This window comes from Nymphaea colorata, chromosome 10 (assembly GCF_008831285.2).
Source record: "Nymphaea colorata isolate Beijing-Zhang1983 chromosome 10, ASM883128v2, whole genome shotgun sequence".
Lineage (NCBI taxonomy): Eukaryota > Viridiplantae > Streptophyta > Magnoliopsida > Nymphaeales > Nymphaeaceae > Nymphaea > Nymphaea colorata.
Window position 1 is genome coordinate 15918114 of NC_045147.1, and position 27854 is coordinate 15945967.

At 39.5% G+C, this 27854-nt stretch overlaps 3 protein-coding genes across 3 annotated transcripts in view; 1 reads left to right on the top strand and 2 right to left on the bottom strand.

Moving 5' to 3' along the window:
- Window positions 1-221: 221 nt before the first annotated feature.
- LOC116263223 (ACD11 homolog protein) lies at window positions 222-3459 on the top strand. The gene is made up of 4 exons (XM_031642874.2): window positions 222-612; window positions 1324-1496; window positions 2529-2674; window positions 3133-3459. Exons 1-4 carry the CDS (start codon window positions 241-243, stop codon window positions 3237-3239), a joined length of 798 nt encoding a protein of 265 aa, XP_031498734.2. The 5' UTR covers window positions 222-240; the 3' UTR covers window positions 3240-3459.
- A 2495-nt stretch (window positions 3460-5954) lies between these two features.
- On the bottom strand, window positions 5955-8128 carry LOC116263222 (zinc finger protein CONSTANS-LIKE 16-like). Its single transcript, XM_031642873.2, has 2 exons — window positions 7027-8128; window positions 5955-6434 (listed from the first exon to the last, which is right to left on the bottom strand). Exons 1-2 carry the CDS (start codon window positions 8047-8049, stop codon window positions 6192-6194), a joined length of 1266 nt encoding a protein of 421 aa, XP_031498733.1. The 5' UTR covers window positions 8050-8128; the 3' UTR covers window positions 5955-6191.
- Window positions 8129-17674: 9546 nt separating this feature from the next.
- The window catches only part of LOC116263417 (phosphatidylinositol 4-kinase alpha 1), a 28931-nt gene continuing 18751 nt past the window's right edge, over window positions 17675-27854 (bottom strand). The window contains exons 15-26 of the mRNA XM_031643173.1: window positions 25296-25485; window positions 24657-24787; window positions 24374-24527; window positions 23441-23707; window positions 23252-23329; window positions 22986-23033; window positions 21828-21997; window positions 21519-21714; window positions 21040-21180; window positions 19237-19445; window positions 19003-19164; window positions 17675-18245 (exon numbers count right to left, since the gene is read on the bottom strand). Coding sequence (XP_031499033.1) covers window positions 17987-18245; window positions 19003-19164; window positions 19237-19445; window positions 21040-21180; window positions 21519-21714; window positions 21828-21997; window positions 22986-23033; window positions 23252-23329; window positions 23441-23707; window positions 24374-24527; window positions 24657-24787; window positions 25296-25485 — 2005 coding nt within the window. The 3' untranslated portion in view covers window positions 17675-17986. The remainder of the gene's footprint in view (window positions 18246-19002; window positions 19165-19236; window positions 19446-21039; window positions 21181-21518; window positions 21715-21827; window positions 21998-22985; window positions 23034-23251; window positions 23330-23440; window positions 23708-24373; window positions 24528-24656; window positions 24788-25295; window positions 25486-27854) is intronic.

The following is a 27854-nucleotide window of genomic DNA, read 5'->3' on the forward strand; positions in this document are numbered from 1 at the left end:
GTCAACGATCATAATTGAAGTCGTCTCTTGGATGGACCCTCACTTTCCTTAGAAAGGCAGGAAACCTGTGAACCGCTGGCTGTTTGTATTTGAGACGTCGAAGCAAAGGAAGGCCGCATTCGAAGGGAAAGGAAAGCCATGATTCTTTACCTCCCCACAAAAAGAACATAAGCTTTCGGCGGCTCGTCCATGCTTTCCTTTTCATGAATGGACAAGGTTTCATCTGAAGCCAAAAGGCATATGTGTCTGCGTAGGTGCGTGCATGGTGTGTGGCGGTGGTTCTCTCTCGCCACTTTATTCCAAAATTCCCCCCACGACCGCATTTTTCTCCGGCCTCTTAAGTTCCCTGCCTCTCCCTCTTCCTTCTCCTCCAAGAATGTTTCTGAGACCGGAAGGGCAACCATGGGAGCTCAGAGTGATCTGAATGGCACCCCCCTCACGCCCCTCTCCGCCATCGCCGAAGCGCTAGAACGCCTCGCCAAGTCCTTAGACTCCGGCCCTCGCGGCGATCTCCGCCTGAGTTCTTTCGCCGAGGCCTGCTCCCACCTCTCTGTTCTGTTTGGATGCCTGGGGGTGGCTTTTAAGTTTGCTGAGATTGATTTCGTTGCTAAGGTTCTTGTCAATGCCATACAAGCTTCATTTTCTGGTGTTAATATAGAGAAAAGATTTGTTTTTCATGAGAAAATCTCAGGATAATGGCGATTAAACAAAGATAAGTAAACATAGGAAGGCTTGAAAAGAAAAGAGCAAACGGGGATCATTGTAGGGTGTTTTCCCGTTTCCGCTTTTCTCTTGCTCTCTTTGGTCATCTCAGTAACTATTTTTCTAATGCAGATGATCTTCCGGAAATATTGCTTTTTTGGTGTTTTTTTCTTAGATTTAGACAAGTCTGGCTCTGTTCATGCCCTATTACAGAGCGAATATTTGTTGCAAAGTTGGACCCACAACTGCGCTGCACCTCTTCCCCACCATCCATCTTAATACATTCATATGGTTGAGATGAACTGGTGAATGCCAGTGCATAAAGTTCTGTCGGACCATCCATTATTCATCAGCTAAATACCTAGGAAATGGATTTGATACATTGGGCAAATGAAAACTCCAAACTGTGCAACTTTACTGCATAGATGTCTTCTATGAAAAATTGCAGAAAGGGTAATCGTGCTCCCTTGCCTCTTCCTTATCCAAGAAAGAGACAAATTTGTGCAGTATATTGCCTAAGACTTGTTTGTAGATCTTCTTCGTTCATGTACTGCCAATTTTACAGATTTGCAGAAAGTGGGTTTTAACTTTTAACAGCTTTATTATGTGTGTTTCCTTCAGGTACATGATCTTCTGGAAGCATCGAAGACATTTGGCAGTTTAAAGGATGTTTTGGATCATGACATTCGGCATGGCACTGTCAAGAAGGCCGGCAGCCACTCACGCAATTTGCGGCGGGTTAGGCAGGGTCTTGACCTCATAAGAGTTCTGTTTGAACAGTTTCTTTCATCCAAGTATGATCTATGTCTCTTTCTCGGTTTCGTTCGCCCTTATTTATCAGTACATCTTTTTGTTGGTGAATAACCCTGTTAATGTTTAAATAGACTAAGATGGTGGTATGTCATTTTTTTTAAAATTTTTCTCATTCCCTCAACTTGAACCCCTGAATGGAGGATCCAGTGCAAACATAGCTACGTTAATATGTTATAATTTGTGAAATGATATGCAATTCCAGAAGCCACCATGACCCCTGCACTCTGTACACCTAACTACAATTAATCAGAGAGGCGTAGGGAAAGTATCTTTTCAGATCTTCTCTCTCAATCTAATGTTGGGTAATTTTTTGCATTTATTATCTGTTCGGAGTGATCAATCGTGACGATTTTATTACAATTTGGTTGTGTTCATTGTTTCATTATTTAACGGAATTTGGTCCCTGCTTTTGAAAAGAAAATGCGCCATGGAGAAAAGAATGTATTTTGACCAACTGGGCAACCATGTAGGGGCACAGAAAGTTGCCTGCTGCTGATCAATAAGTTAAAGTTCGACTATTATTTCGAGCGTGCAATGAAAAGTGGAGGCTTTAAATGATGTTAACTTCCACCTGGTATTCTTTCTGCAAATTGTGGTACTAATATGTTCCCGATAAAATACAACCTGTTTACTTGATTCATTCGAAGGACGAGTATAGTACTCCCTAGAAACAGATCACGGGTCCACAAATTGTTGCTTGAGGCTTCCAAATTTCATGAATTGTCCATTGAATACCTAACCAGATGAAGTCTTCATGGTTTTAGTTTAGAAATGAAATATGGTTAATTTGTATCAGTTATATTGGGCACAGATTTTAATATTCAATTATTTTCGAGGATCAAGTACCTGATTTACTAAGAACAAATATACTCAAATATGGATCAGGTGCACATATGCACAATCTCATGCGGCAGCTTTTTCTTTTTCTTTTTCTCTTTTTCTAACTAAAGAAGCGGTGTGGTGTATAATCTAGTTTATAGCAGGATGACTGATATTTCAATAATCTCTTGCAGGGGAAGTTCTTTAAAAGATCCTGCATCAAGAGCATATGCCCAAGTCTGTGCACCATTTCATAGCTGGGCAGTCAGGAAAACGGTTGCTGCTGGAATGTATGCATTGCCCACAAGAGAACAACTTCTAGTGAAGTTGAATGAAACAGGTAACTCGTCAAAACTTCATTTTCAGAGGACAACCATTTGATGATGCCTGCTATTTTATAGGGGGACTCCATAGGAATCATTCAAATGAATATATATCTATAGATGTCATTCATATGAATGATTTAACATATACAAAGTAAAGTTTATGTGGCATAGAGCATATGCCCATCCTCAATCAAAGTGTAGGTAGCCGCTCCACTTACCCATGGGGTTACGCTGCTTCAACTAGCTACTGTCCCTTCTGAAAGAAACACATCCATCGTCCCAAGGATTCGCCGAAATCAGTCAACATGCATTTATTCCATGCTTTTGTTACTTTCAAATTCTTTTTCCTCCAATTTCACACTTCATATTTGGTCTGATGACTGTAGACCATCTTCATGTTTGCATCAAATTCTTATGCATTTTGTATCTTTTGAATTTTAGCTACCTCACATGCTTAAAATTTTCGTTGCAGAATATTCTGTGGTAAAGAAAATGAAAAGGTACATTGACGCTTCTGAGCCCATCATCCGGCATGTGGACAAGCTCTTCATTTCGAAGAATATCAGCTTAGACTGGTGAAATATCGTATATTCATAAGATTGTTCTTCTGAGAACAACGGAAGGAATTTCATTGCTCAGTCATTAGTGTTTCACTCGAACCACGAGTCTGGTTATGTAGTGGTTGATATAGTAATCTAAAATCGAGTTCAGTTTTTAATACAGAATTTTACGCTAACAAAGGAAATATCAAGTGGCTTGTAGAAAGTTAAATCTTGAGGACAACAGATACACGTGTGAACCGCTGCAATCCTTCGTTGAAAAAGAGTTCTCTGTATTCATTCACAATACAAAGAATATTCTACACGCTGGTTGGTCTTCCCTCATGAGGAGCTAATAATAATGACAAGAATAAGGAAATCGTACTACAAATGATAGCTAAAATACGGTAATCTGTTCTTTGCGTATATGCTCCAAGACCTCCGTTAACCATGTACATGTCGCTCATAGCCTTCAACGCCCTGTCTCACCCTTGGATATGTTTGGCAACAAGATGCAACTGATGGCAAGTTTGGAACCCAAAGCAACTTAATGGGCTTTCTGTAAACTTTTGCAGTATAAATTATGAACTATTATAAAGGGTTAAAACACATGTTTCTCCTTATTTCAACAAATTTTCACATGTTTAAATTTTCAAGATGGAGAAGTTAACTAGAGCCCAGAGTTCAAAATAACTTGATGGGTTTTGTGTGATCTTTTGTGGTGTCATTTTAAAAATGCTGGAAGGTTTAAACACATAAGAGTTATTCAAGAATATCAGAATAATCATCAATAAGAACCACAATTGGCCATATTAGGACGAATTCTTCGTCTTTAGCTGAGGTGCTTCATTAGTCTCGGCTTATTTCATCTGCAGCAGGGCTTGCTTGTTGGCATTGCTAGATTCAAGTACATCAATTCGTGAAAAATCTAGTTTTTGGACCAGCTTTTAGACAGCAAGTTTACAGGTGGTTATACTTGACTCATGGTTGATGATTGAGGACCACTTTCAGCATCCAGGCTCCTTGAAAATTCTTCTCTGTTGATAAAAAAGCAGCATGCCTCTCCTATAGTGTAGCCCCAAGAAAAGAACCTTTTTCCATTTCTTTCAGATCCTTGTTTACTTAGGCTCGAAGTCTTCGCGTCAGAGCAGCAGTAAAGGTGTTGACGGCAATAAAGATGAAAATGGTGATCGTGAAACTGCATTGTTCTGAGAAACCAGATGAAATGAAGTGAGGAGTCCGCCTCTGTTGCCATCTTCCACTGAGCTTGAAACAAGCGGATTGTAGGGAATTCCGTTTATCGTTTCCATTCATCCCATCCTAATCCCAAGTCTATTCAAAAGAAAACTTAATGGCATCTTTTAGTGACTAACTACTGACGACTGACGTTAAAAAATTCAACAATTTTTGCACGGCTGAAGGAGAGGAGGTCTTGCTTTAATGATTCGAAAAAAATCTACGGTGCTTTAAGTAACAGCAGCACAAAGAATTACAAAATCTGACCAACTTTTGCAGACAACTTCAGCACAGCAAAGAGAAATACCCATCTGTAAATACTGGAGAATGCTGCAGTTATTCTCAACACAAAGGGAAAAGAAAGGGAGGGAGAGTACGTTTTCCTTTAATTGAATAAGGGAGGATTGCCAATCATGGATGCCATGCTGCATCTTAAGCCCTAGCGTACTTTACAACAGCAAATTTGGAGAGCATCAATGCCAAGAGGAAAAAAAGGCAAAGCCAAGGCTTTATATATACCAAATTAGATTACGTTCATTTCCATGATCTTTCAAGCAATAAGACTTAACGTGTAGCAGTACCATTGGTTATTAGTCATGGATGTGATTTTTTTCCCTTCAGGAAGGCACGACTGACTTCTTTAGAGACCACTAAAGTTATTTTCCCCTTAAACCCCAACCAAGACTTAGACGAACCATGTGACTCTTGAACAAAGCTTCCAACATCTGCTTTTAAAGTTTAGCAGGAATTCAAGACTTTAATAAGTGGTGTTGCACATTTGGCTTAATCAATGGACGAAATGCCAAGCCAGCACAAATTGAACTTCCAATAAACCAAAAAGTTTGATAAGGAACACTTAATTTTGGGTCAGAAGGTGCAAATTACGGCTATCTTTGTGCACCAAGTGTGACGTTCCAATTGCTCCCCGCCATAAAAGGAACTATATATGTATTTGAATATTTCAGTGGATTTCAATCTTCCTAAATGTATTAATGCAGTTAGAAGCAGGAGACGGAACCAGGGAGGAACCATAGGCCTGACCTCCTTAAAGTTTTGGAACAACGAAACCAGTAAAAAGACAAACTTTTGGAACAACCCCTCTTGCTCGACAAAGTTTCACAAATATGTTGAACGCCTCTATTTTTTGATATCCCTTCAAAATTTTATAACGTTGTAATGCTTCCTTCTCAGAAAAAGAAATTGAAAACACAATAAATTCATCTATTCAACCATTTATTTCCATTTCTAACAGGCTTCCCTAAATATTTTGAAACACTATGAAGACAATTTCTAAAAGGATAAATCCCCAAACTCTTTCTTTCTCTCACAACCAATTAGTTCACCTACTTTTGGGGCCCTTCAGTCTACACGGTGTTGTACACCTTTATTTGCTGTCCGAACCGAGAGAGAGAGAGGGAGAGAGAGAGAGAGAGGGAGAGAGAGAGAGGGAGAGGGAGAGCTCTGGTACGCCATGCTATGCTCTGATTGCTAATACATGAATTCCTGTTGCTACACTTGGTTACAGTAAAGATGACGGTTATATTACTATATATAAATATGAAGATTGATTTATCCCAGATAAGAGAGGGATGTCAGTAGTCCTGACATTGATTAGACGAGAAGACGAAGAGGTTAAGACTGTTATTATGTTGCATCAAAATCAAAATCCTAATCTACAGATTGAACACCAAAAAGCAAAAGTGATCGCTTTCGACATCCATCAAAAACTTGATTTATGAAGCAGAATTTCTTCTCCTCAGTAAGGAAAAGCAGGAGCAGCGAAAGACGGCGTTCTCTTCACAAACCTCCCCTTCATCCTTGGCCTCTTCTCTGCGTTGAGCTTTCGGACTTCATACCGGATCTTCTTCGCGAAGAGCCTTGTTCTTCGCTTCTCTCTGTACCTTGAAACCCTTGCCTCCCTCCCGCTATCTCCAATTCCCACATGCAGGCTGCCCAAACTGGCCTCCCCATAACTGCCCATCTCCATTCCGCTCATCACCTGTACAAATTTTTCAGCAGCAGTATTAGCTAAAAGCTCATTTCTTTCAAAATTAAAAAATTTTCAGCTTATTATTGGTGAATTATTTCCGTCCAAAAGTTTACGGCAAATAATTGAATGTCTTTATATGACATTATGTGTCTAGTGATTAGACACATGCAATACATGATGGTGAAATACCTTAGCAAGAGCCATAACAATCAATCATACTTATTGGTGGTTGGAGGCAATATTTCAAGATAGAAAAAGAGAATTCAAGACAGAAAAAGACGTTACATTCACATGAAGAAGAGTTCAATTTTTTCTTGAGTGAGTGAGAGAGAGAGAGAGAGAGAGAGAGAGAGAGAGATGCACTTGATGAAATTCATCTCTCTCTAACATCTTTCTTAGTCTCTCAGAATTATGGCAGTATTTCCATAACAGGATCTTTAATAGAAAATCATGAATTTTCTGCTTTACTTCTCTGTTGGTCGAAGCAGCAATCTGCGGGTTTAAATATTCGTTGGCATGGCGGTAATAGAATGCATAAGTGTTATAAAATGATTAGAAACAAGTTCCGTAAATTGAGTGCCTTCCAGTAAAATATACTAACCAAGCAATCTGGCCAACACTCATCAGGGTTAATCATCGGCCGGTCGCCGGTCGTCCATGGTGTTCCCTGCCCCGCCCATGCATTTATCACCGCCTCGTAATCCAGCCGCAAACAGATCCGTTTTGAGGGACGGCTGCGGCTTCCTCCATTACTGCTTCTCACTTGTACTTTTTCTAGGCACTCTTCCTCGCCAGTGGTGGCCGGTGTGCCATAGTCGAACTTGAACTCCAAGGTGTCCCTCAACATGTCCACCATGGCCTCTACTTTGGCCGAAGCCCCCACTTCTTCTACCTCATCCTTCTCTTCTACCTTCACACGCCTCTCGGAGTAATCAAATTCACAGTAGTCTCTCGAGTCTAAGAGCCCCAGCCCTTCCATACAGAAAGAATCGTCATCAAATCCTTTGCCAAGAAGGCTCTCCACATCCGCCGCGAACTCGGCAAGATCAGCGTCAGATGGGAGGAAACACGGTAGATCGTCTAAGGCACAGTCCATTTCATTCGAATCGGTTGCCGGCGAAGGTTTGTGGTCGTCGGAACTAATGGTGGCTGTAGTGCCATCGGAGGCACAGAATTCACCGATGACGGGATCGAATACCGGAACACGGCAAAGGAGTTGCTCCTCGTTCTCTTCTTGAAGATCGTCGCCGAGTTCCGGCACGAGGGGAAGGTTCGCGGCCAAGGAGTCCGGCTCGGCCTTCAGTTGGGGCTTAGCCGGCCTGGCGTGTGGGTGTGGGCGGTGCGACCGAGCCTTTCTGGTGAACCCGACCTGCCATGAAGGCAGAGCTTCTCCTCCGCCCTTGTTCTTGAATGAAGGCGGCGACGAAGCTGTTTTGAGGCGGACACGCTCGTGGCGTTGAGCCAAGGGATTTGCAGAGTGAACGAGGGTGTCGCACGCTTGGCAGAGGAAGGCGTCGTCTGCGGCGCAGTACCAACGAGCCCGCCGCTTCCGGCAGTCCTCGCACGGCCTCGCCGTCCTGCCGCCGACGGCATTGGCGACCTTCTTTCCCATTCCAGTGTTCATCGGCAGCAAACGGAGGCGGAGGCAGCAACAGCGGCCGCGGCTCAGAGCAGGTAAAACCGAAATCCCAGCAGTTGAAATATCAGCGACGGTTATTTAGAGAGCAGGAAGACAATAATTGGGGAGGTGGTGGCCCATTCTGGGCCCCGCCCGTTGACACCACAGTGGGCCCGGTGCAACGTTGGCTTGGGGAATGCACTTTTTGGGAGGGTTGGAAAGCACTTTGGGCCCCACTAGTTACCTTATCTCTTATCTGATTGGCTGCCCCTCATGCCCCATCGGCAATCAAAGCACCTTATTGGCCGGCGCTTTTGCCAAAGCAGATTTCACGTGGGGCCCAAGGACTGAGTTAATTTTCTCCTCTGCAGTCTTCAAATTTTTTCAAGTTGGTGACTATAACACCATAACAAAGAATCTACTTGGTCTTTTGAGTGAGTTGTGCAACATGTTGGTAGGGAGTCATTTTTCATTTGGAATTCTTGGAAGTTTCTTTAAATAAGATTACTCAAAAAGTTGCTTTAAATAGGGTTACTCACATACAAGCTGAAACATTATACCATATTCAAAAACACCTAAAACAAAGCTTACGTCTTAAAGGAATAAGGAGTTGAGTGCCAGCTTGGGATCTCCTCTAAATGGTTTAAACAAATACCCTTTTTGCTCACTTAAAAACAAAGAATCCACTTGAAAAGGTGTTTGGGTCACCCAAAAACCAAAAGCCCACTTGAAAAGGCGATGGCCAACCAACAAGCCTAGGCTCACATGGCCTTAGCCTATGGCTTGCCACTTAGATGTTGAAGAGACTAGGAACACTTGGTCAACCATTTGGCTCACCCAAAAACGAAAAGCCCACTTGGAAAAGGCGATGAGCAACACTTGGTCAAGCATTTGCCAAGGATGTGTAGCTCACTCTCACATCCAAGAGTTGGGGCATCTAATTTGTTAGATCTCAACCTACTTGATAGTAGATTTAGTTATTGCTTAAAGGATATGAAGAGAGAAACTAACATTTTAATCCATCACTTTATAAACCCAAAAAGATTTGGAGGGAACTTGATACAGGATTAAACTTCCCTATTGTGGAGTATTACAATTTATATATTAATATCCGGATGTAGGATTTATGGTTTGAGCCAAACAAATATCGCTCTTCTTTCTGAGTAACCTCAGAAGGCCGTGCTACTGGTTATGGTGACTGGTGAATGAATCAAAGTCTGAAATTGGGAGGTCCCACTCTTATTATATGTGTACAGTGAGCCTTCTGTCTTGTTTTGGGGACAGAGATAGCGACACATTCAGGGTCCAGAACAATCCATGCAAGCATGGGGACCTCTTAAAATATGACCTCCTTGCCGCCCTTTGTGCTTCAATTCAGCTCTTGGGACCATATGTAGCTTTTCTTACTTTTTCTGCTTTTCTTTTAGTTTGTCACCTTTTATATATTTGCTATCTTCACTTTCTTTTTTCTTATTTTCTAGTACAAGCTGAACCTGTGGACAGATGTTTCCATGAGAGTGGTGCGGGCAAGAAGCTTTGGTGGGTTCAGGAAGACTGGTGTTGTCATTTTATGAGGAGTGCACAAAGGGTTGAGGCATGGGACAAAAAGTCGTGTTTGGATCAGTTACCACTTTCCACAAAGGAAAGAACACCTGTGCCATCTATATATATATATAGAAATCTCTCTCTCTCTCTCTCATGTGCATTTGCAGGCACGATAGAGGAAGAAAGTTCTCCAAGATATTCGTTGCTACTATTAATTACTGGTTTGTCTGCAGCAGACATTCAGAATTTTGAAATATCACTGGGATCTTTAAGAGCCATACATCCCAACTCCAAAGCGTTACTTGCATTATTCAAATATATATATATATATGGAAGTTATTATAAGTACAAGTGGGCAAGGAGGTTCAGAAATATCACGAAAATTGGTTTAATATTGTTTCGAATCTACGATTTCCTGGCACATCAGGTTAGCAGATTTGGTGTAGGCCTGATTCCGTATCCATCGAGAACCTTAAATTTGGTTACGAGAGGGAAAAAGTAAATGTTATTTATATATTCTTGGTCGCCAACCTGGCAACTCAAATTTTACATAATTTTCGATAGAAATATGTGAATAAATACAATCAATTTACTGTATTTACGACTTTTAGACATCAACATATATTAAGGTTTCCTTAACCAATAATACATAGAATAAACCTTATTGGTAGTTTGCGTTGAATCTAATTTGATTGCTAATTATTTGTATCTACAGATCGTCAAATTAAACATGCATGAATTAGTTTCACCAGCTTAATTGGCATAATGTTAACAAGAAAGAGGTAGCTTGGTCAAAGAATTTCTGAATAATGCTTGGCATCTTTTATTTGGATGAGTGTTGGATGACTTGCATAAGTGATCGATACTCCTTTTCTCGATAGACTTTAGTTTGAATCCTGTCAGCCTCCTACTCATTTTGGAGCTGGCCAATCTAAGCACTTAATAGGCAAGTCAGGGGCTAATCCTTCGAGTTTTGCCAACAATGCACACCGTAATTTTCCAATGCAACCTTGAGATGTCATTGTTCGGATATAATCAAATATTCGTTAAATTGAATTCAAGGAATTGGTTTTTCTGATAAAAAATTCATATTGGATTAGTGTTGTATGTATGTGGATATCACATAGTGTTTTCTTGCGGAATCTGATAAGTATCCGACCAAATTAAGAAACATTATTCAAATAACAAACATGACAGCATGTATATATATATATTCTTGAAAAAGTTTAGTTTCATATCTAAAATTGTGAGAAATTTTGGAAGATTTATAAAAAGGGTTGTTAAGTAGTTGGTTATTATGGTTTCTAATCTTTTTGAAGCTAGAACCTAAGTTGTTGGGGGTGGGTTGAGATCTGCCACATAGGGAGTCTGAGCTCAATCTGATAGTGGGTCAGGTTTTTATCCTAGTATTATAGCTGATTCAACACTAGAACCTAAGGTTCCAAGTGTAGGAAGGTGTGTGTTTCAAGGGAGATGGATTGTAACACTTCAAAAGTTTATTTTAATATCTAACAATGTAAAAAACATGGAAGACATATAAAGGGGTTGTTAAGTGGTTGGTTGTCCTAGTTTTCAGCCATTTTCAGATATGACCGAAGCTATTAGAAAGCGGGTTAGGGATCCACGAGACTGGGAGCTCTAGTTTTTGTTTTTGGTGTGGGAGTGAGTTGGGTTCCAATTAAGTTGTTACTTGTGATCTTATATAGGAACTGCAGTCCAATTAAACAATTAAGGCAACTGTGTATATTTCACTCCTGTGGCAATTGCTTGATCTCATAATGTAAAATGATGAACCATTAAGTTATACAAAAACCATAATCACTTGTATTCACTTGGCGAGTTCGTCACTGCATTATCATTCCTTCTCACATGCCACAACTAAATAAGCTACAGATTTCCCAACAATCTAAAAAAGTTCCTCGAGAGGAAGAGAGAGAGGAAGAAAGTGAGCATCTCAGTCTTGCAGAACTGCTTATATTAGTATCGAAATTGAGGCTTTCCATCTTAACTTCTATGTATTTGGTCAGTTTATCCATGTCCTGTCAGATTCACCTCTTTCATGGTAGATTTTGGACAGTGAGACGAAGACAAAGACGAGACGTAAGTAAAGTGGCAAAAAGAGCCAAAGGTTTGAAGGACGATTTACACAATGGCGACAACAGGTCATGATAACTTCGTCACCCTCAAACGTGCCCTTCTTTGGCTGCCCGCAGAAATATGTTTTCCAACCACAGCTTGTTCATGAATATTATGAAGGAATGCCAGTCATTCACGCGTGAGTGTGCTTGACACAACAAAACGATGTGAATTCTCGTTGTTGTGGGCTGTTCAGGAACCAAGCTGAGCCGGCTCGGTCGAGTTGGCTACCTGGAGTTCGAGCTTAGAGAGCTCGAACTGGCTTGGTTAAGCTCGATCGAATCCAGGCTCCCTAGGAGTCTTTGACTTGGTTCTCATTGTTGATTTTTTGCAATCTTGTTTTTGAATATGAAATATTATAAAATATGGAGCAAATCGAGCATGCAATTAATGCATCAACTGCATGCAGTAGATTCTAGCAGGAAGATCTTAAGAAACACCAAAACTGCACAACTAGACGGAGAAGGAAGAATCCGGTGAATCAGATCGGATTAATTCAGGGATTGGATTGACATGTCAGAGGTGATCGTGACTCCCAACAAAACTATCCATTCCGACGCGTATGTACAAAAGAAACCCATGCTATGCTAAATGTACTTTATGCAACGAGAAGAACCCACCGCCACCGTGTATCAGATTCCATTCCAAGCAAATGCTCCGGATATGAATTTGGTTAATCCAGACCGGGTTGGTCCCTAGAAACTTCCTTGTATTCTACAAATTACCGGCAGGATTCCGGCAAATTTGGTCCATATCCAAAATGGGCACGCGGTCCATCGCTCTGATAGAGATTGGCCACCAACATTCTTAATTCATTTCACATCACGTCACGTTTGAGGACTCGCATATTAGAGGAATATGAATACAGATCCGGGTATTCCATCTTACGTATACTTTCCAAACAGGCCAATTACTCTTTTGTTTTGTTCTGCAATTTTTTGTTCTTTCGACGCACTTCGAAGGAGAACAATCCATAACAGATAAAACTTCATCAAGTACACCATCAAAAAAGCCAGGGAGAGAGGAATATCTCTCTCTCTCTCCCTCTCTCTCTCTCTCATTCATGTCATTATATTTGGAACCCAAGGTAATATCATGGTAAAGGTATTAGACTCGATTGTATTGCACTCAAGGGTAAATGGCACTTTTCATCTTCTTGAAATATCCTAGTTTTCAAAATATTAGAAGGCAAAATCGTGGCTTCAAAAATTTTGGTGATCTAATTTTTACAATCACCAATGCATCAGATGTCTTATTGATCTGAATACCCGTCTAATACTTAAAAGAAATGTAGAGAAATGTTCATCTGCATATGCCGACTGATTGCAAAGGAAACATGTACGAGATCAACTGCAAAATGAATGAGTTTTATGACAGGGGGATGGAAGGTCTCTCTTACCATGCTGGCGGGTAGGGATGTCAAAAAAGATCGAATTTGAATCAGATATGTTTTTAATCAATATTTGTTTCTTTTAGATATTCATATACTGGGATTTGAATAGGAATGAAGAAAATCATGTCTGAATATGAATCTGACCTGATTTCACGATCCGACTCCAATTTTTTACTTTCATACCCGAATTTTGAATCAAATCTGGCCAACTTTCAAAATGTAAGAGCATGGGGCATAAGATATTTATTTAAAACTAAATCCATTCTGAATCCAAATATAAATATGATCAGATGTCATTTTTTAAATTCAAATTTGATCAGATTTCTTGATGGGATATTAATTGTTTTTTCATATTTGATTTTCTCGGAACTTATCTTGTCGATTATCCGATACCAATTGAATATATTGACATCCTTGCTGGTGGGTGAAATTCTTCAGCATTACCTTTACCTTGCCTCCCCTCACCTCGCTGTACTTATCAACTGAATGCCTGATGCACTGCAGTTCTTTTTTTGTTGTTAGCGCAGCATTTTTACTCCATTGGCAGTTCTTTTGGCTTCACGCGTTGTTGAGATTTGAATTTTTCACTCTTGGAGCTACCACCGTGCCAATGCTTATCTAGAAAGAGACCTCACTGAACTTTGTTGGACGACATCTAAATATTTCCCCTTTAGGGATAAAGAGTTACCCCACAAAGTATGTTGTTTCCTCTTATTTATTGGATAATATCACTTCCAGAGCTTGTCTGTAAGAAGGTGAGAACATGCTGCGCCCACACAAAGTTCGGACCATGGGTCCCTCATGATATAACCAGACAAACTCGGATCTCAATTCTTGCTTTATTATTATGGGACTGCATGTCGACATCTAGATTAACGGATATATATATATATATATATATATATATATATATATATATATATATATATATGTCATTTTTAGCTACCCAATGTCACTTTTAATGAGTCCAACCATATAAATGTACTAAAATGTTCAAAAACTACGGAAGAAAATTTTAACAGTTCTGCAAAATCTGCTCCCTAGCCTCTACTTTAATTAGTTCAGTACTCAATGCGTGCTAATGTACTAGAATATAAAGTTGTAAGACTCTCAAATATAATTAGCAAAACTTTGTCAAGATTAAATCTTAGCTAGATATATGACTATCAATCTGGCACTAACTACGGTCGGGATGGTACGAACTCTTGGCTGGTCAAACGGCTTACTTTGAGTGAGTCTAGATCAGTTCTACACGAATGAGACCAATTTATAGTCCACTTCGCCTACCATTTTCCCTTCTTAGCTGACAACTAGACCTGAATGTTACCATGGTCCGAACTGAGCTTATGATTGACTCAGTTTGTTCCACACGCAACTGCTCATATTAATGGCTGACCCCACAGTGGGTCAAATGATAATTCATTAGGAGCATAAAGCAGCAACTTGCTAGAACAGAAGACAAGATACGATGCATCTTCTGATCTTCTATCGTCTTGATATCTTCTATTGGTTTTCTAAAAATCTGTCTTTAATAATTTTCCGACTAGTTTACAATCGATTCAATCGCCAAATCGTTGTGTCGGCAGTTGCACCGATATGATTCACAAAAATGTTTCTGATGACGCCAGTTTTGGTTAATTTGGTTAGAGATCTTTTGCCATCCAAACGCAGTAATCCTTGTATATTTGTCAGAAAATTGACAAATGCTCATGAAAACCTTACTGTCATACCCACGAATCACTTTCAAAGAGTTACACAGGTGAGAAAATGAATTAAGGTGTGGTGGCTACCATTTTAACAAGCACTAGCGCCCGTATTTTTAATAAGCCCTAGGAGGCCTGGCATAGCTGGTCGGCATGTTGCCTGTGCAACTTCAGTTTGATTCCCGTAGGTGCTACTTTGCACTATAAACAATGATATATTGACACACAATACTTGGCAATTTATACCGCAGCATTTCTAATGTGCATATCTTCTACAGTCCATATCCATCGTTGGTATCTAAATGAGAAAAGCACCAAGTCTGCTCGTCGGTTGCTACAAATCAGTAGAGTGCATTTCCAAATTTTTGCAAAGCATGCAGTGCCTTAATTTTGCACAATTAGGGCAGTTTCAGGCAAATAATTGGATCGAATACTGAACAGAAAACATTACTTTGATCAACCAAATTAAGCAGATAAGTACTTGTGAAGATGAAGATGCTATTGTTCCACACAGGATTCAAAGGTGCATAAAATAGAACATTCAACTCATCTGTCAACTATCACCTTCTCCAACCCATCTGCTCGTATACTACGTTAGCTGCATTAATTAGTAGATTTCCTTGTAAGGGCACCAACTGAACGATCCCAGAGCGTGGAGCCTGCGGCCAAGAAGACACTACTAAAGCAGATCATCTGCTGCATGAACGAACCTCCACCTTCAATGGTAGTTCTAAATATGCGACACGGCACAAAAGCCAAAAGATTTAGCTAGCTAACATCAAAAGGGAATTTTGTTGACTCAAGATTCAAATGGACAAATGACATGAGAAATACGAACAAAAGAGAGGGAGAGAGAGAGAAGTGGGGAAGCGGGTAGAAGCGTGGAATCTTGAATGCCACATACTTAGTTCAAGCAAATCCTCGACAATTCGTGTAGATGAAAAGGAATAGCAAGAAAATTGACAAAAAATTATCTGTAGACGACATGATAGATGAATGGACGCGTTGGTGAGCTTTTACCTTAAAATTAAAGATCTTTTCTTGAATAAAAATTAAAATTTATTTTGATAGCTAAGAGGGTCTCCTTACTAGAGAACGTGGGACTCGCACAACCATAAGCAGCAAGCGGCTTGTATATTTAGTCAGTGACCTCATTTTTTTTGTTCAGTTGGGCTCAGGTAGGTCCTGAAGCCAACCTATCTGAAAACCAATTCCAAAGTGGCCGAACCTTCACCTAAAACCCCTTATAAACCCCTCATAAGCTAAAAACCTTAGCATTTGATAACCTCGGATTTAAGATCTTCAAGATTTGAGAACCGTGGATTTAAGATCCTACCCTTCCCTTCCGATCTTAAATTTAACGTTTTCAATATGAAGAAGTAAAATAAAGATTTTAAGGGTAGATTTTAGGTCTGACCTAGGATCTTTAGTTTGATAAACCATGGATTTTACCATATATCTTTAACATGCCATATCAGATCCACATCAGATGTTTAGATTTCAAATCTGGAATAATAAAAGGTAACGGAAAAAGGAAAACAGGGTCTTGAAATGGTTAATTGAAGGTCCCTGAACTGGTCGGTCCAAGAACCACCAAACCGTGAAAATGATCTATTGGGCAGCGGTCATCTCAAAAATGAATGGCTGCTCATATGGGTTCATTCCGATTCCTCCAAATTTTTAAGCACCAATTTAGTTCAAACTGGCTAGTGGTCATCAATATTTCAAAGGCAAGGGGACTCGAATATTGTGGTCACCTTCAATAAATGAATTGGGACCATGACATTTCCTTGAAGACGCCAAATTTTGTGTGTGGTTTTAGTTTCCAAGGCTTCACCTTGGACCCACCCACATGATCACATCGAATGCACGTCTCATTGTCACAGACTTCGAACTACATACGCTAGATTGTCAAATGGCATGCCATCGGTATCCTAGAAAGGAAAGCAAGCGAGGCCATTTATATCTGGTCAAGCCTGACATCGCCTGGCCTGTCAAAATCGTTGGGTAGCTCAGCGCAGCCTGAGCTTTCACCGTGGCTTGTATCGAGCTTCCCGGGCACTTACTAGCACCGATCAGCAGGTTGAGCTTAGTCTAATGGCTGGCCGAAGAGCCGCAAGCACAGTTAGAAGCGGTTGCTCTGTTTGCAGGAAAAAGAGGAATTCACTTTTATATTTAAAATTTATGCCTTTAGTACTCGCAATTATTTGCTTATGGTATTTTATAACGTGCTAGCAACTTACCGGCGGTTGTAAGCATCTCGTCCAAGGAATAGGCGTGAATCAAGGGATTGTAAGTGAGTGCAATTTGAAAATTCATGCCCACGTTTTATCAGGTGAGAACATGTCGGATACAAAAGATTTGTCATATTCATCTTCTTCGTGCTAGCCATTGGTGCATCCAATCCGAGCTGCCTATAGAATCATCCAACAAGTCAAGAGTTAGAATGCCTCTTCTGTGGGCCAATAGTAGAGCCTTGATTTAGATAAGTTTGTGCGTGTTGTACACTATTATAAAAGGGTTTAAGTTCTCAACCTGGCAAGAAAAGAATGCGCGGTCGCGTAGGAAAAGTCGATGTAAAGCTCTCTTCTTGAAATTTTTTCCAATGCTGATGCCTCTTTCAGTATACTATGTTGGGAGGGCAACTGATTGAGCAAAGCACCATCGCCCCATGCTTCACTTTGGTTACCAATGCGAACAAAGATGTCTTCCTAATTTCACGAAGCCTACCCGGCTTAAGCATTTTTGAAACATTTCCGCCATGAATTGAACGGAGGTTAGCAGTTGTGACAAGTCAGCCTGGTTTTCAGTACAAGCTACTCGAAAAGATTGGTATCAAAAAGTTAGATAGCAGGCAAAAATGATCACATTTCTATGAATCATGAACTGGAGCTACAATTCATCTTTGTACAACTGAATCGGAATTGCAGAAGTTATTACACCCAATAGAATTCAAAAGGAACCCCCAGCCTCCCTCCACAGAAACAACAGAACCCGACATCCCCCAACCCCCAAATCTTCCTTCTTTTACAGGAGTATAAGAACCGGAAGAACTGCAGCTCCAAGTTCCAGACAAATAAATTAGGATACAACTCGTGGCAAAGTTAAATATACATGTGCCTCTGGTGTAATGTTGGATCTATGCCTAGGGTAGAATATACGTGGACTACTTCTCTATGCCTTGCTGTAAGTACTGTATTAGGTCATAACCAGCAGTGGTCCATTTGTTGTAAGCATCGGTGCATGTGCGGATCATAAAATTCGCAGCCTCACGTTCACTCATCTCCGGGTGGAAGCGCTTTCGAAGATTTCCAATTGGATCACCACGACTGAAGCATGGCAATCCACTGTCCACCATCAGCAGTACAGTGTTTATAATCCCATCCATATGCCTCCTTGCGCCAAGATATCCTTTCACACACAGGCTGCATTTGAACATGCAAAAAGGCACACAAGCCTCTCAAGATCAGTACATTGTGCAAACAACGTAAAACCAATGTTACAAAAATTGGTTCCTAAACAGAAGGGCTCCTGAGTGAATTTGGTGATTCACTAACTGAGTTAAATCGTTGTAAATCACTCAAAAATGTGTTTGTGTCTAGGTGTGGGTGTATTAAAAGCAGGAAAGTTTCATGTTTTTAAAAAACTAAAACCTCATGCATGGCACCCTTGAGTCATCCACCATATCGGTTTGCCACAATCCAAAGCACCCGACTCTGACATGCCTAAACCTCAATTTTACTGGTTATGTATGTATGCACTCTCCTATTTCAGAGATAAAATGGAAAAATAGAAAAAGACTATTCAAGTAGTATGGGCAGTTCTTCTGAAGTAAAGATCATGAACAAAAAGTGCACACGGTTGCACCATCACCTGCAACCAGTCGTGGGTCACATTTTCAGTAAGCAACATGCTCTCTAGGATTTCATCTTTCGGGCACATACACACACAGGTTTCATTGCTAAAACAAAAACATCAATCGCATTTGGGGAAACAAACCCTCAAGTCATCAAACGATGACAGAACCACCATAACTCAAGGACACTCCGCAGAAAAGTAAAAGCTATAGTTTGCTGTTGTATGGACATCACTAGCAATGAAAAGAATCCAGCAACCCACAAGAATCTAGAAGTCAGACTCAGTGCCTAGTAAACTGAATTACAGGACAATCATAAAAATCACCTTACGAACTGATTCCAGGTGTCACTTTTCATCACTCCAGATGGATCAAGCAGCTGAGTCATCTCATGGCTCAACTTAAAGTGGGCACTTTCAAATCTCATGTTACCACCAGGTGACGTTTCTAGGATAAATCCAAAATCAATATGAACAAGCCTCCCCTCACTGTTCAAAATGAACACAGTTAGTAGTCGAGCTGCACAAAAGGATAGCTAAAAGTGTAGTGAAAAAACAAACTTGTCAAAAAGTAGATTCCCGTTATGCCGATCCTTTGGCTGCAGTAAAAGGCTCGCAACTGCATAACCAGCACTGCTGATAATGAAGTTATAGCGAGCAGCTTCAAATGTCGGAGATCCAACAGGGCCATAGTCTTGTTGGAAAATCTCATATAAGCCCCCATCAGTAATTTCACCCATCTGATTTCTGCTTCGTGTATTCGGCACAACCTGCAAAGACAAAACATCAATATTTTCCTCCAGCAATGGAGAAAATAACTAAGAATCTTGCTATCCTCTCTCATAGACTAAAGGATGGCAAAAAAACTAAATAATTTCACCTTGTTGCGCACCTTTTAGTCACAAACTGATATTGAAATGTTTGGACAAATGGCAACCTTGATTAGACCTATGTAATTAAAAACACTACATGGGCCTAGGCAGCAAGCCCCAATGAAAACCTAGTGAGGCGTACAGAGTCCTATTCAACATAAAGAAGTTAGGAAAATATAGAAATGGAAAAGGAAAAGGAGGGAAGAGTGGGCAGAGTGACTGAGGGTCTTGAGAAATCGATCAATATATTAGGAGCTACAAGAACAAAATGGGTAGAGCTAAGAAAAATTGTAAATAGTAATATTTTTTTAATTGCACCATCGCAGCTGCCTCAGGCAAGGTGTCTAGAGTACCACCTATTGCAGTTTTAACTAGTTAGAGTACAAGACTAAACTCTGCGATGATAAAATAATAACAAGCGGCCATTGAATTGAAAAAAAGGGAAAACTGTACAATTATCCTGCATAGGACAAGATGTTGCAGAAAGATGCATATGTTTTCAGGAGAACAGTATAAAATGCATCTCCAACAAGTAAAGGCCACACAATATGTCAGGTTTTAGCTACCTTTTGCAGCATATTTGCCCAGCAAACCAAAGACACCCACACGAAAATTTTTACAATGGAAATAAACAGAGCTCGATTTGATGCATGTTTACTATGCCTGCTTTAACTGTCTATAAACGCACCCAGATCCTTTCTCCAACCACCAGGAAATTTGCTCCACCATTTTAGTCAGAAGGCAAATTATGTACAGCCGAAATGTTCAAACTCGAGATTTCATTCAGTATGGAGGTTTCAAACTTTCAAGCACACCTACATAACCAGGTGCTTAGAGCACTTCTGCACCAACTCTACAAACACGAGAACTCATAGTTCTTTGGCTCTGATCTGTCAGCAAACCACAGGGATCATTCACAAGCATCAACAGTCTAGTTGACGATCTTTCAGATAACCTGACTTATCTCGTTGCTTTGCAGGAGAGTGACTTTCAGTTACACTTCATATTCCCAATAAGTTTTTCTGTTTTTGATGCATGTGAACCTTGCTGCCAACTTTATCTTATGTTAGTGCAAGTTGTTCCAAGGAAACCTGAGCAACACTTTGACATCAACAAGGTACTTAAATCTCCACATATTATTTTGATCTTTAACACTTGTCAGTGAATCAACATCTTGTTAGCTATACTACATGGATGCAGATGCAAATGTAAAATACAATTAGTACCACACCTCATTTTTCAGAAATTGGGATGCATGGATGAAGCTATACACAGTCTGAGCATGCAAACACATGATATATAAACACACACATACATAGCGAAAGAGACAGAATCTGAAAAATGCTTGCTTCTTACCACATAAACACCACACTCAACCTATTTGAAGGTCGACAACACAGTAAGAAGTATCCATATCTCAAAGTCGATGGTATTTAACTACAATAGAAAAGCAGCTGCTGCGTGTGTGCATGAGAGAGAGAGAGAGAGAGACCTCAATTATGCCTCTTTCATATCCAGTAGGAAGAACCCCATAAGGGAAAAGATAGAGGTTGAGACCAACAGCTTCAAAAATGTCACGAAGGAGAGCTATCACTTGAAGTGCGAGTACATCTTGTCGACAATCATCTCCGACCTGCAAATTTATATGATTTAAGTTGGTCATGACATCCAGATATTTGGAGCAAAAAAAAAATCCAATCAGTTAACCAAAGAATATTCAAGATAAAAGAAACCAAAAAAAAAAAAAAACACTAAACTCCGCAGCTTAAGCCATGTGCCTCCATGAATAGCTGAAGACACTTGATACCCACTAATATCAATTGGACAAGCCACTTGCTTGTGGGTGAGTTTGTGTTTTACAAGTATGTGTAAATCATGAATGGAGCAAAGGATGGTGCTCACAAGGACAAACAAAACTGAAAAAAAAAAAAAGGAAATTATTGCAGTCATAAACAGAGAAGAAAGTATCACCTTGAAAATGCAAGCCTGAGGCTTTATGTCATCAGGATTACCATCTCTGTCAATAACATTAAATGTAATCATTATAGGAACTTTAGCAGCAGACTGTAAGGGGATCCCACTGTCAAGCTGAATGCCTCTGACAAGTTTGTTTGGAGCAGTTGGAAGGTAAAGGTCTTCCCCTTCAATCTCTATCTTTTCAAGTTCCCTGCACAGGGCAAACCAGTCATACACCAATAGACAAGCTATATGGGCTGATAAATAGAGATTGAGAAAAAAGAAAGCACATGCAGAACAGATTAATAATTATCATTAATTTACCTACGAATTCCAGCTCTCCTCTCTTCTTTTGGAAGCGGAAAAAGTACACCAGAAATAGATGTCACTTTGTCAAAAAAGTCAAACTCTCTTCGGAACAAGTCAAGGGCCTCAGTTGTAAAACTATCAATAATTCGCTGCCGAACAATTGGCAGAAGTGCTTGGAAGGTGCTCTGAAACAAAATAAAGAGCACATGATCTTGGGCACAAAATGCCAAAAAAGTGAAAAGCTTCAAATGGCCAAATTTATGTGGTATACTTGAATAAAAAACTCATGCGTATATCAACTACTAAAATTACTCATTGTCTAACAGCAGTAAATAGAGATGAAAGAACAATAAAGCATCATAACTTAGAAGCACACTCGAACAGTAAATTGGATTGACCAATTCAAACTGTACAATATCTTTTGATGTTTTATGCCAAAGGAAGCAGACCTTAATTACAGATTTGCAAAGACATTGCTAACCAGAGTAAATATGCAATAAACATGGATCTTCTCAGCACAAGCATCTAAATTAGGCATATCACTGCAGTATGCTCACAAAATGATATCCACTGACACCCTCTTCTAGACCTAAATGTCCTCAACAAAATTTCAAGATAGCAATTAATATTTGAATCACCATGAAGCACTACCCATTCTCAGGCAACATCATATCTCCTGTTAATTTTCCCACAATGAGGAGAAACCAGCGCTCTGGATATAATACCAGGGTTTGCTAAATGTAGATGCATGGTAAACCATTTAACTGATGGTCCTCTCTTGGACCATGGGCCAACAAGACACAATCTCAAAATAATGGATTTCACCACATGCAGGAACGTTTTCACCATTTGAAATGCATGTTTATCACGTGTTCTTCCTTTTGAACCTCAGAGGTCAAACTCTTGCACTAAACCACCACTTCTCCCAGAAGAAATTGCTTCTCCCTTACAGCAACAGATGCATACAACAGTTACGAAACAATTGATTCCTTCAACTCGAATGCTTAAACATGAACTGTCAAGACAGGTCAACCTAACCCCAGATTGTCATTTCTTTGCATGACCAGTCATAACTAGAACAGCAATTTCATAAGTATAATAATTACATATAAAGCAGGCAAAGAATTGAAAATAGATAACTGGAAGAAAAAAGGAACTGAACCATCTTTGTACCTTCACAGGGCCAGAATCACCTCCTGTCTCTGGAAAAGATGATTCTCCCTGCCACATAGAAACCATTAGAATCATAAAGCAGGACTTTTCTATACTGAATTAAGGAATGTGGATATTTGCAAGTGTGTGAGTTAGTCTGTTCAGTAAGAGAGCCTCAAACAAGCATCATTCAAAAGAAATAAAAAATTGGAAAACCGCATACCCATAATCAAGCAAACCAAATGTGGAGTACAGAACTTTCCAACGTAAAAGCCTGTGGTAAGTACCTGAAGATGCCATATTAGTATATGAGCGAAAATATGGCTTCGTCTAGCAGCACCCACCAAATAGCCTTCCACTAATTTCTGCAAAGCAATTATAGTGCCAGAACTCAATATTTACAAGGCTATGTAAAAGAAAGTTTGGACAGTCACATGTAATCTATGAGTTACCAATCAAGGAGAACACTCATTTACCCCTTCATCATAGCGAAGAGCTTGGACCAATTGTGGCATGAAAAATGTGACCCTTTCTGGAGGATAGGATTCTAAAACTCTAAGCACATAAGCCATGACACGTGGGTGGCCCTTAAATGGTGGAGTAAGGAACTCAAGTGCTTGAGTAATAGAACAAGGAGCCCAATGTGGCAGCTGTTGCAACAGTGCCGAGTTTTCATCGACGGCCTTAGGAGTAACAAAGAACGGCAAAGCTTCAGGTATTGTACGAAGATCCAGTATATGCAACTGCCAAAAATTATAAGAATATCCCATTAGTTCATCAGGCCCAGCTCATACTGACATCTAATTACAAGAGTAACACAAACACATGAAGTTAAAGGAAAAGAAATTTAAATGATAAAATTAGAATTAACAACTGTATGATGGCTTACCAAAACTAGAAAATGAAAGATAACATACTACTGACAGATATTCAAAAGGTTTTCCGATAAATGTAGATACAGAACGATTATATAGAACATAATGAACCACATTTACAGGGTAAATCAACTAAGCCTCTGGCTCTCTTCGACAATCAATGAAAACATGCATCTAGATGCCAAAAGTCCTTTAGATGGATTACAACACTACAAATATGAATAACAACAGAGAACAGAATTAGCACAAGGTTTACATGGTAAAATATGTTGCCACATGCTTAGGACAGACCACATTATCTATGGGAACAGATTTTACGCAGAGATAGTGTCTCTCCTATCAAATATAGCTATGAAGTTCAATCCTTTATTGCGAAATGAAGCCAAATGAATGTGATATAAATAATTCAGAGCTCGCTACAAGTTGGTACAAAGATGAGAACATAAGCACCAAAAAGCAAAATTGTAGTTCATCTGTCAGAATAAAATCTCAATTCAAGAACCAGCAGATAACCACCAGGGATAAAGCACATACTTGCACCAGCTGCATTAGCTCATTCTTCAGAGCTGATACTGATGGAAATCTAGCAGCCAAGGAAAGGGCAATTCTCGGATCTACAGAAAAAGCAGTCCTCACATACTCTATCCACTTCTCAGAGCTGATTTTGGAACGGCTTGAAGTGCTATCTCTGTAACATAGTTCAGACTTCAGACCAAGCAGCAGGTAAAGATGTCAAGGCATGTCATACTAAGAGTATTCTTAGATGCACTAACACAACAATAAGGAAAATGAATAAATTATGAGTCCAGTGAGATACTTCAACGGTTGAGCCCAGACATCCAGCCTCTCAGCTTCATTCTGGCATAGCATCAAAAGCAACTGTTTCCGTTTTTCTCTCCCTATAGTAGGGTTCTCCACAGAGCCCCAGACTGGATGAGCTTGCTCTGTCTGTCCATTCACAAATAGAACTTAGCAATTCTAATCAAGACAGCCCATCAAACAGAAACAACATAACATTAGTTTGTTGCCAAATTCTAGGGTGACAAAGAAGTCAGACACGTCAGTCAAGACCCTGCAAATCTAGTGAGGAGTAGTTGATTCAAGTCAGTTGTCTAAAAATGGATAAACAAACATGAAAATATGTAGAAGCACATACATCTATTCAGAGAAGGCATATACATATAGGGGAGGGGCTCAGGGATTAGTCAGCTGACTAATCACTGAGCCAACTTGCTGACTAGTCTGGACAACAAATAACTGGTTCAACAACAAAGTTCAGTAGACAACAAACTCAACCTACAAGTTGGGGTAGTGGGGAGACTAGTCAGGACTTTGACCACAAAGGATAAAACACTGTGTAACAGTGATTTTTTTTTCATATAAAAATTATGTATTTCCTATCCCCCAAAAAGAAAATCCAGTGACTCCACAAAGATGCAAAGATAATAGATCCTACCATATTACCGAACGAACTTCCACTTTCTCGATTGCGTACTTTAGAGGATTGATCTACTGGAGATGATTCAACTCTTTCATTCATCAGATGGTGAATGAAAAGATGAACAGACTGGGCTTCAGCATGTGCAAAGCTTTTATTACTTGTATCATACCATTCAGGCTCATGAGCAAACCAACCCAAGGATGCCCTGAAGCAGCAAAAGAACCATTAATAATGATAAGAATTCCAAAAATACAAAACTTAAATGAGCAGCATCTGACAAGGGGAAACACTTCTGATTAGAAACATGATGTATATGACAAATAAATAATTCGATTCATGATAGACCTTGCCAAAAACAACTGCCAGTGTTCCAGCAACAACTGCATTAACAAAACATAATACAGAAAGCCTGTCACATTAGTGCAGGTAAGTGGATGAAGAGTATGACCAACAGCAATATACATACACACACACACATACAAAATGCCTTCCAGTCACAAGCGATCAGTACACTAAAGAATGACATTCAGCTACAAATAAGTAAATAACCAAGATAATGATTGCAGTTGACGTTAACTCATTGACTCTAGCTGTGAAAAATTGGTCTTAGAAATTATCATTACAAGTTAACTAAATCTTTATATAAAACAAGCAAATCTTTAAATTGCAGAAAGCACAGTCATGCATTGCCTATGCAAGCATACATATCATAGTCACCAGCTGTTGAGTTGCTCCCCTTCTTACTCAAGAATAAATTCATTTGGAAAATATAAAAGATGCACCATAACAAAAAGTCACAATGGAATACATAGGTATCTTACATCCCAGGCATGTGAGTGTAGCCAAAGGTACCATGAAATGCATAGCAGATACCTTCTCAAGGAGGGTTTTCATTTTCTTAATGAAGACAACACCTTACCAGATCCTGCCTTATCAGTACCACCATGTCTTGCAAACTAAGTCACATGGGCACTTCAATAGGATCCACCTACCCGTATCGCCATACTGAAAGTGCGTACTTGGGCACAGTGGGTACATTTTAGATCGAAACTGACCATAAATTCTGTTTACAGTCATTGTTCATTAACATGTAATTTTTATTTTATATCACTTGTTTGTGTAAGTATTGTTTTCATTTTGATTTTTTTGTGTTATTTTGCATATATGCATATATATATACACATATCTTGCCGTACCACCATACCCACATTTTCTAAAGTTGTCGTGTTCGTAACCATACCTCCCTACCTGTACCCCAACCGCCCCCATGCCTATGCAAGTTAGCTTGCAACATATGTCAAAAGGTTGCCAGCAATGTCAACAAAACCAGAACATGTATAGAGATCATGCTCTTTTTGATACTTCACAAGCATCTATCTAATCATTAGCAAACGTTTTAGAATATATTTAGCTCAGTTCTAACTTCATTAAATGAAATTGACGAAAAAGTTCTGTCAAGTAATGTTATCTGTATCGTATAGGTCGAAGAAACCTATTCGTTACGCTTGCGATACGCGATATGCTCGTGTATCACAAGCGTATCGCTCGTATCGTACGATACGGGGAAAAAACTATAAAGGGGCCCAACGGCCCCTTTCTCGCGTGATCTTTTAAAAACCTACACTCTTCTCTCTCTCTTTTCTTGTTTCTAAACACTGCAAGAGACATGGGAGGGAGAGGTTTTCTCCATTCGCATCAAGCTTTGCCGGAGAGATTATCGTTGAATCATGAAAGATGATAACTATATGTTTTGAACTTATGAATTGTGATGTAATGTAATTCTCTTCGGCATGCTAAGAGGATAAGATTGATGCTTATTACGTTATTTTGAATCTCTGATTTCTTATTTGGAATGTGTTGTTCATATACATGAACCTTTAAATACATTCTTTATTTTTCTTGATTTTTTCTGATTTTTGCTTATTTTTTCGGATTTTTCCGGATTTTTTATTATTTTTTTCTATTTTTTCTGATTTTTTAAATATTTTTTAAAAAATAAAAAATTAATTTTACGAGTGTATAGGTCGGCCCAACCGATACGCTACGCCTTTTACAACATTGCTGTCAAGTATGCGATAGACAGTTAAGGCATACGAGGAAGCAACACTGAGGTTTCCTTGACTTGCTACATTACTTCAGCAGACCACGGTAGTATATCCAACAGCATTTTAAATGCTCCCATGGCATCCAATCACTAAACCTCTGTGAAATTTGTCTTAAGAAATGTCTCATGCTCTTGCCATTTGGTAACAAACTTCATGATGAATTGGGCAAAGAGAAAAAGCATCAAACCTTCCATCTTAACTCAATTTTTACATGGATCTTTTCCCAAATTCGTCCAACATAGAAGATAATATTTGCTCCAATGGAATTATCCATTTCACCATCCTTCTCCACTTTTCTCACTCAATCTCCTCTCTTTTCTATTAATTTTTCTTTTTCCAAAGGTCACATGCAAGTACAAAGAAGAGCCGAATAATGCAAATAGACATACAAAAATAAATAATGTGTGTATATATGTGTGCTAGAAAACATTTTTAAATAGTATGTTTTTGTAGTATTATATTGGCCCCT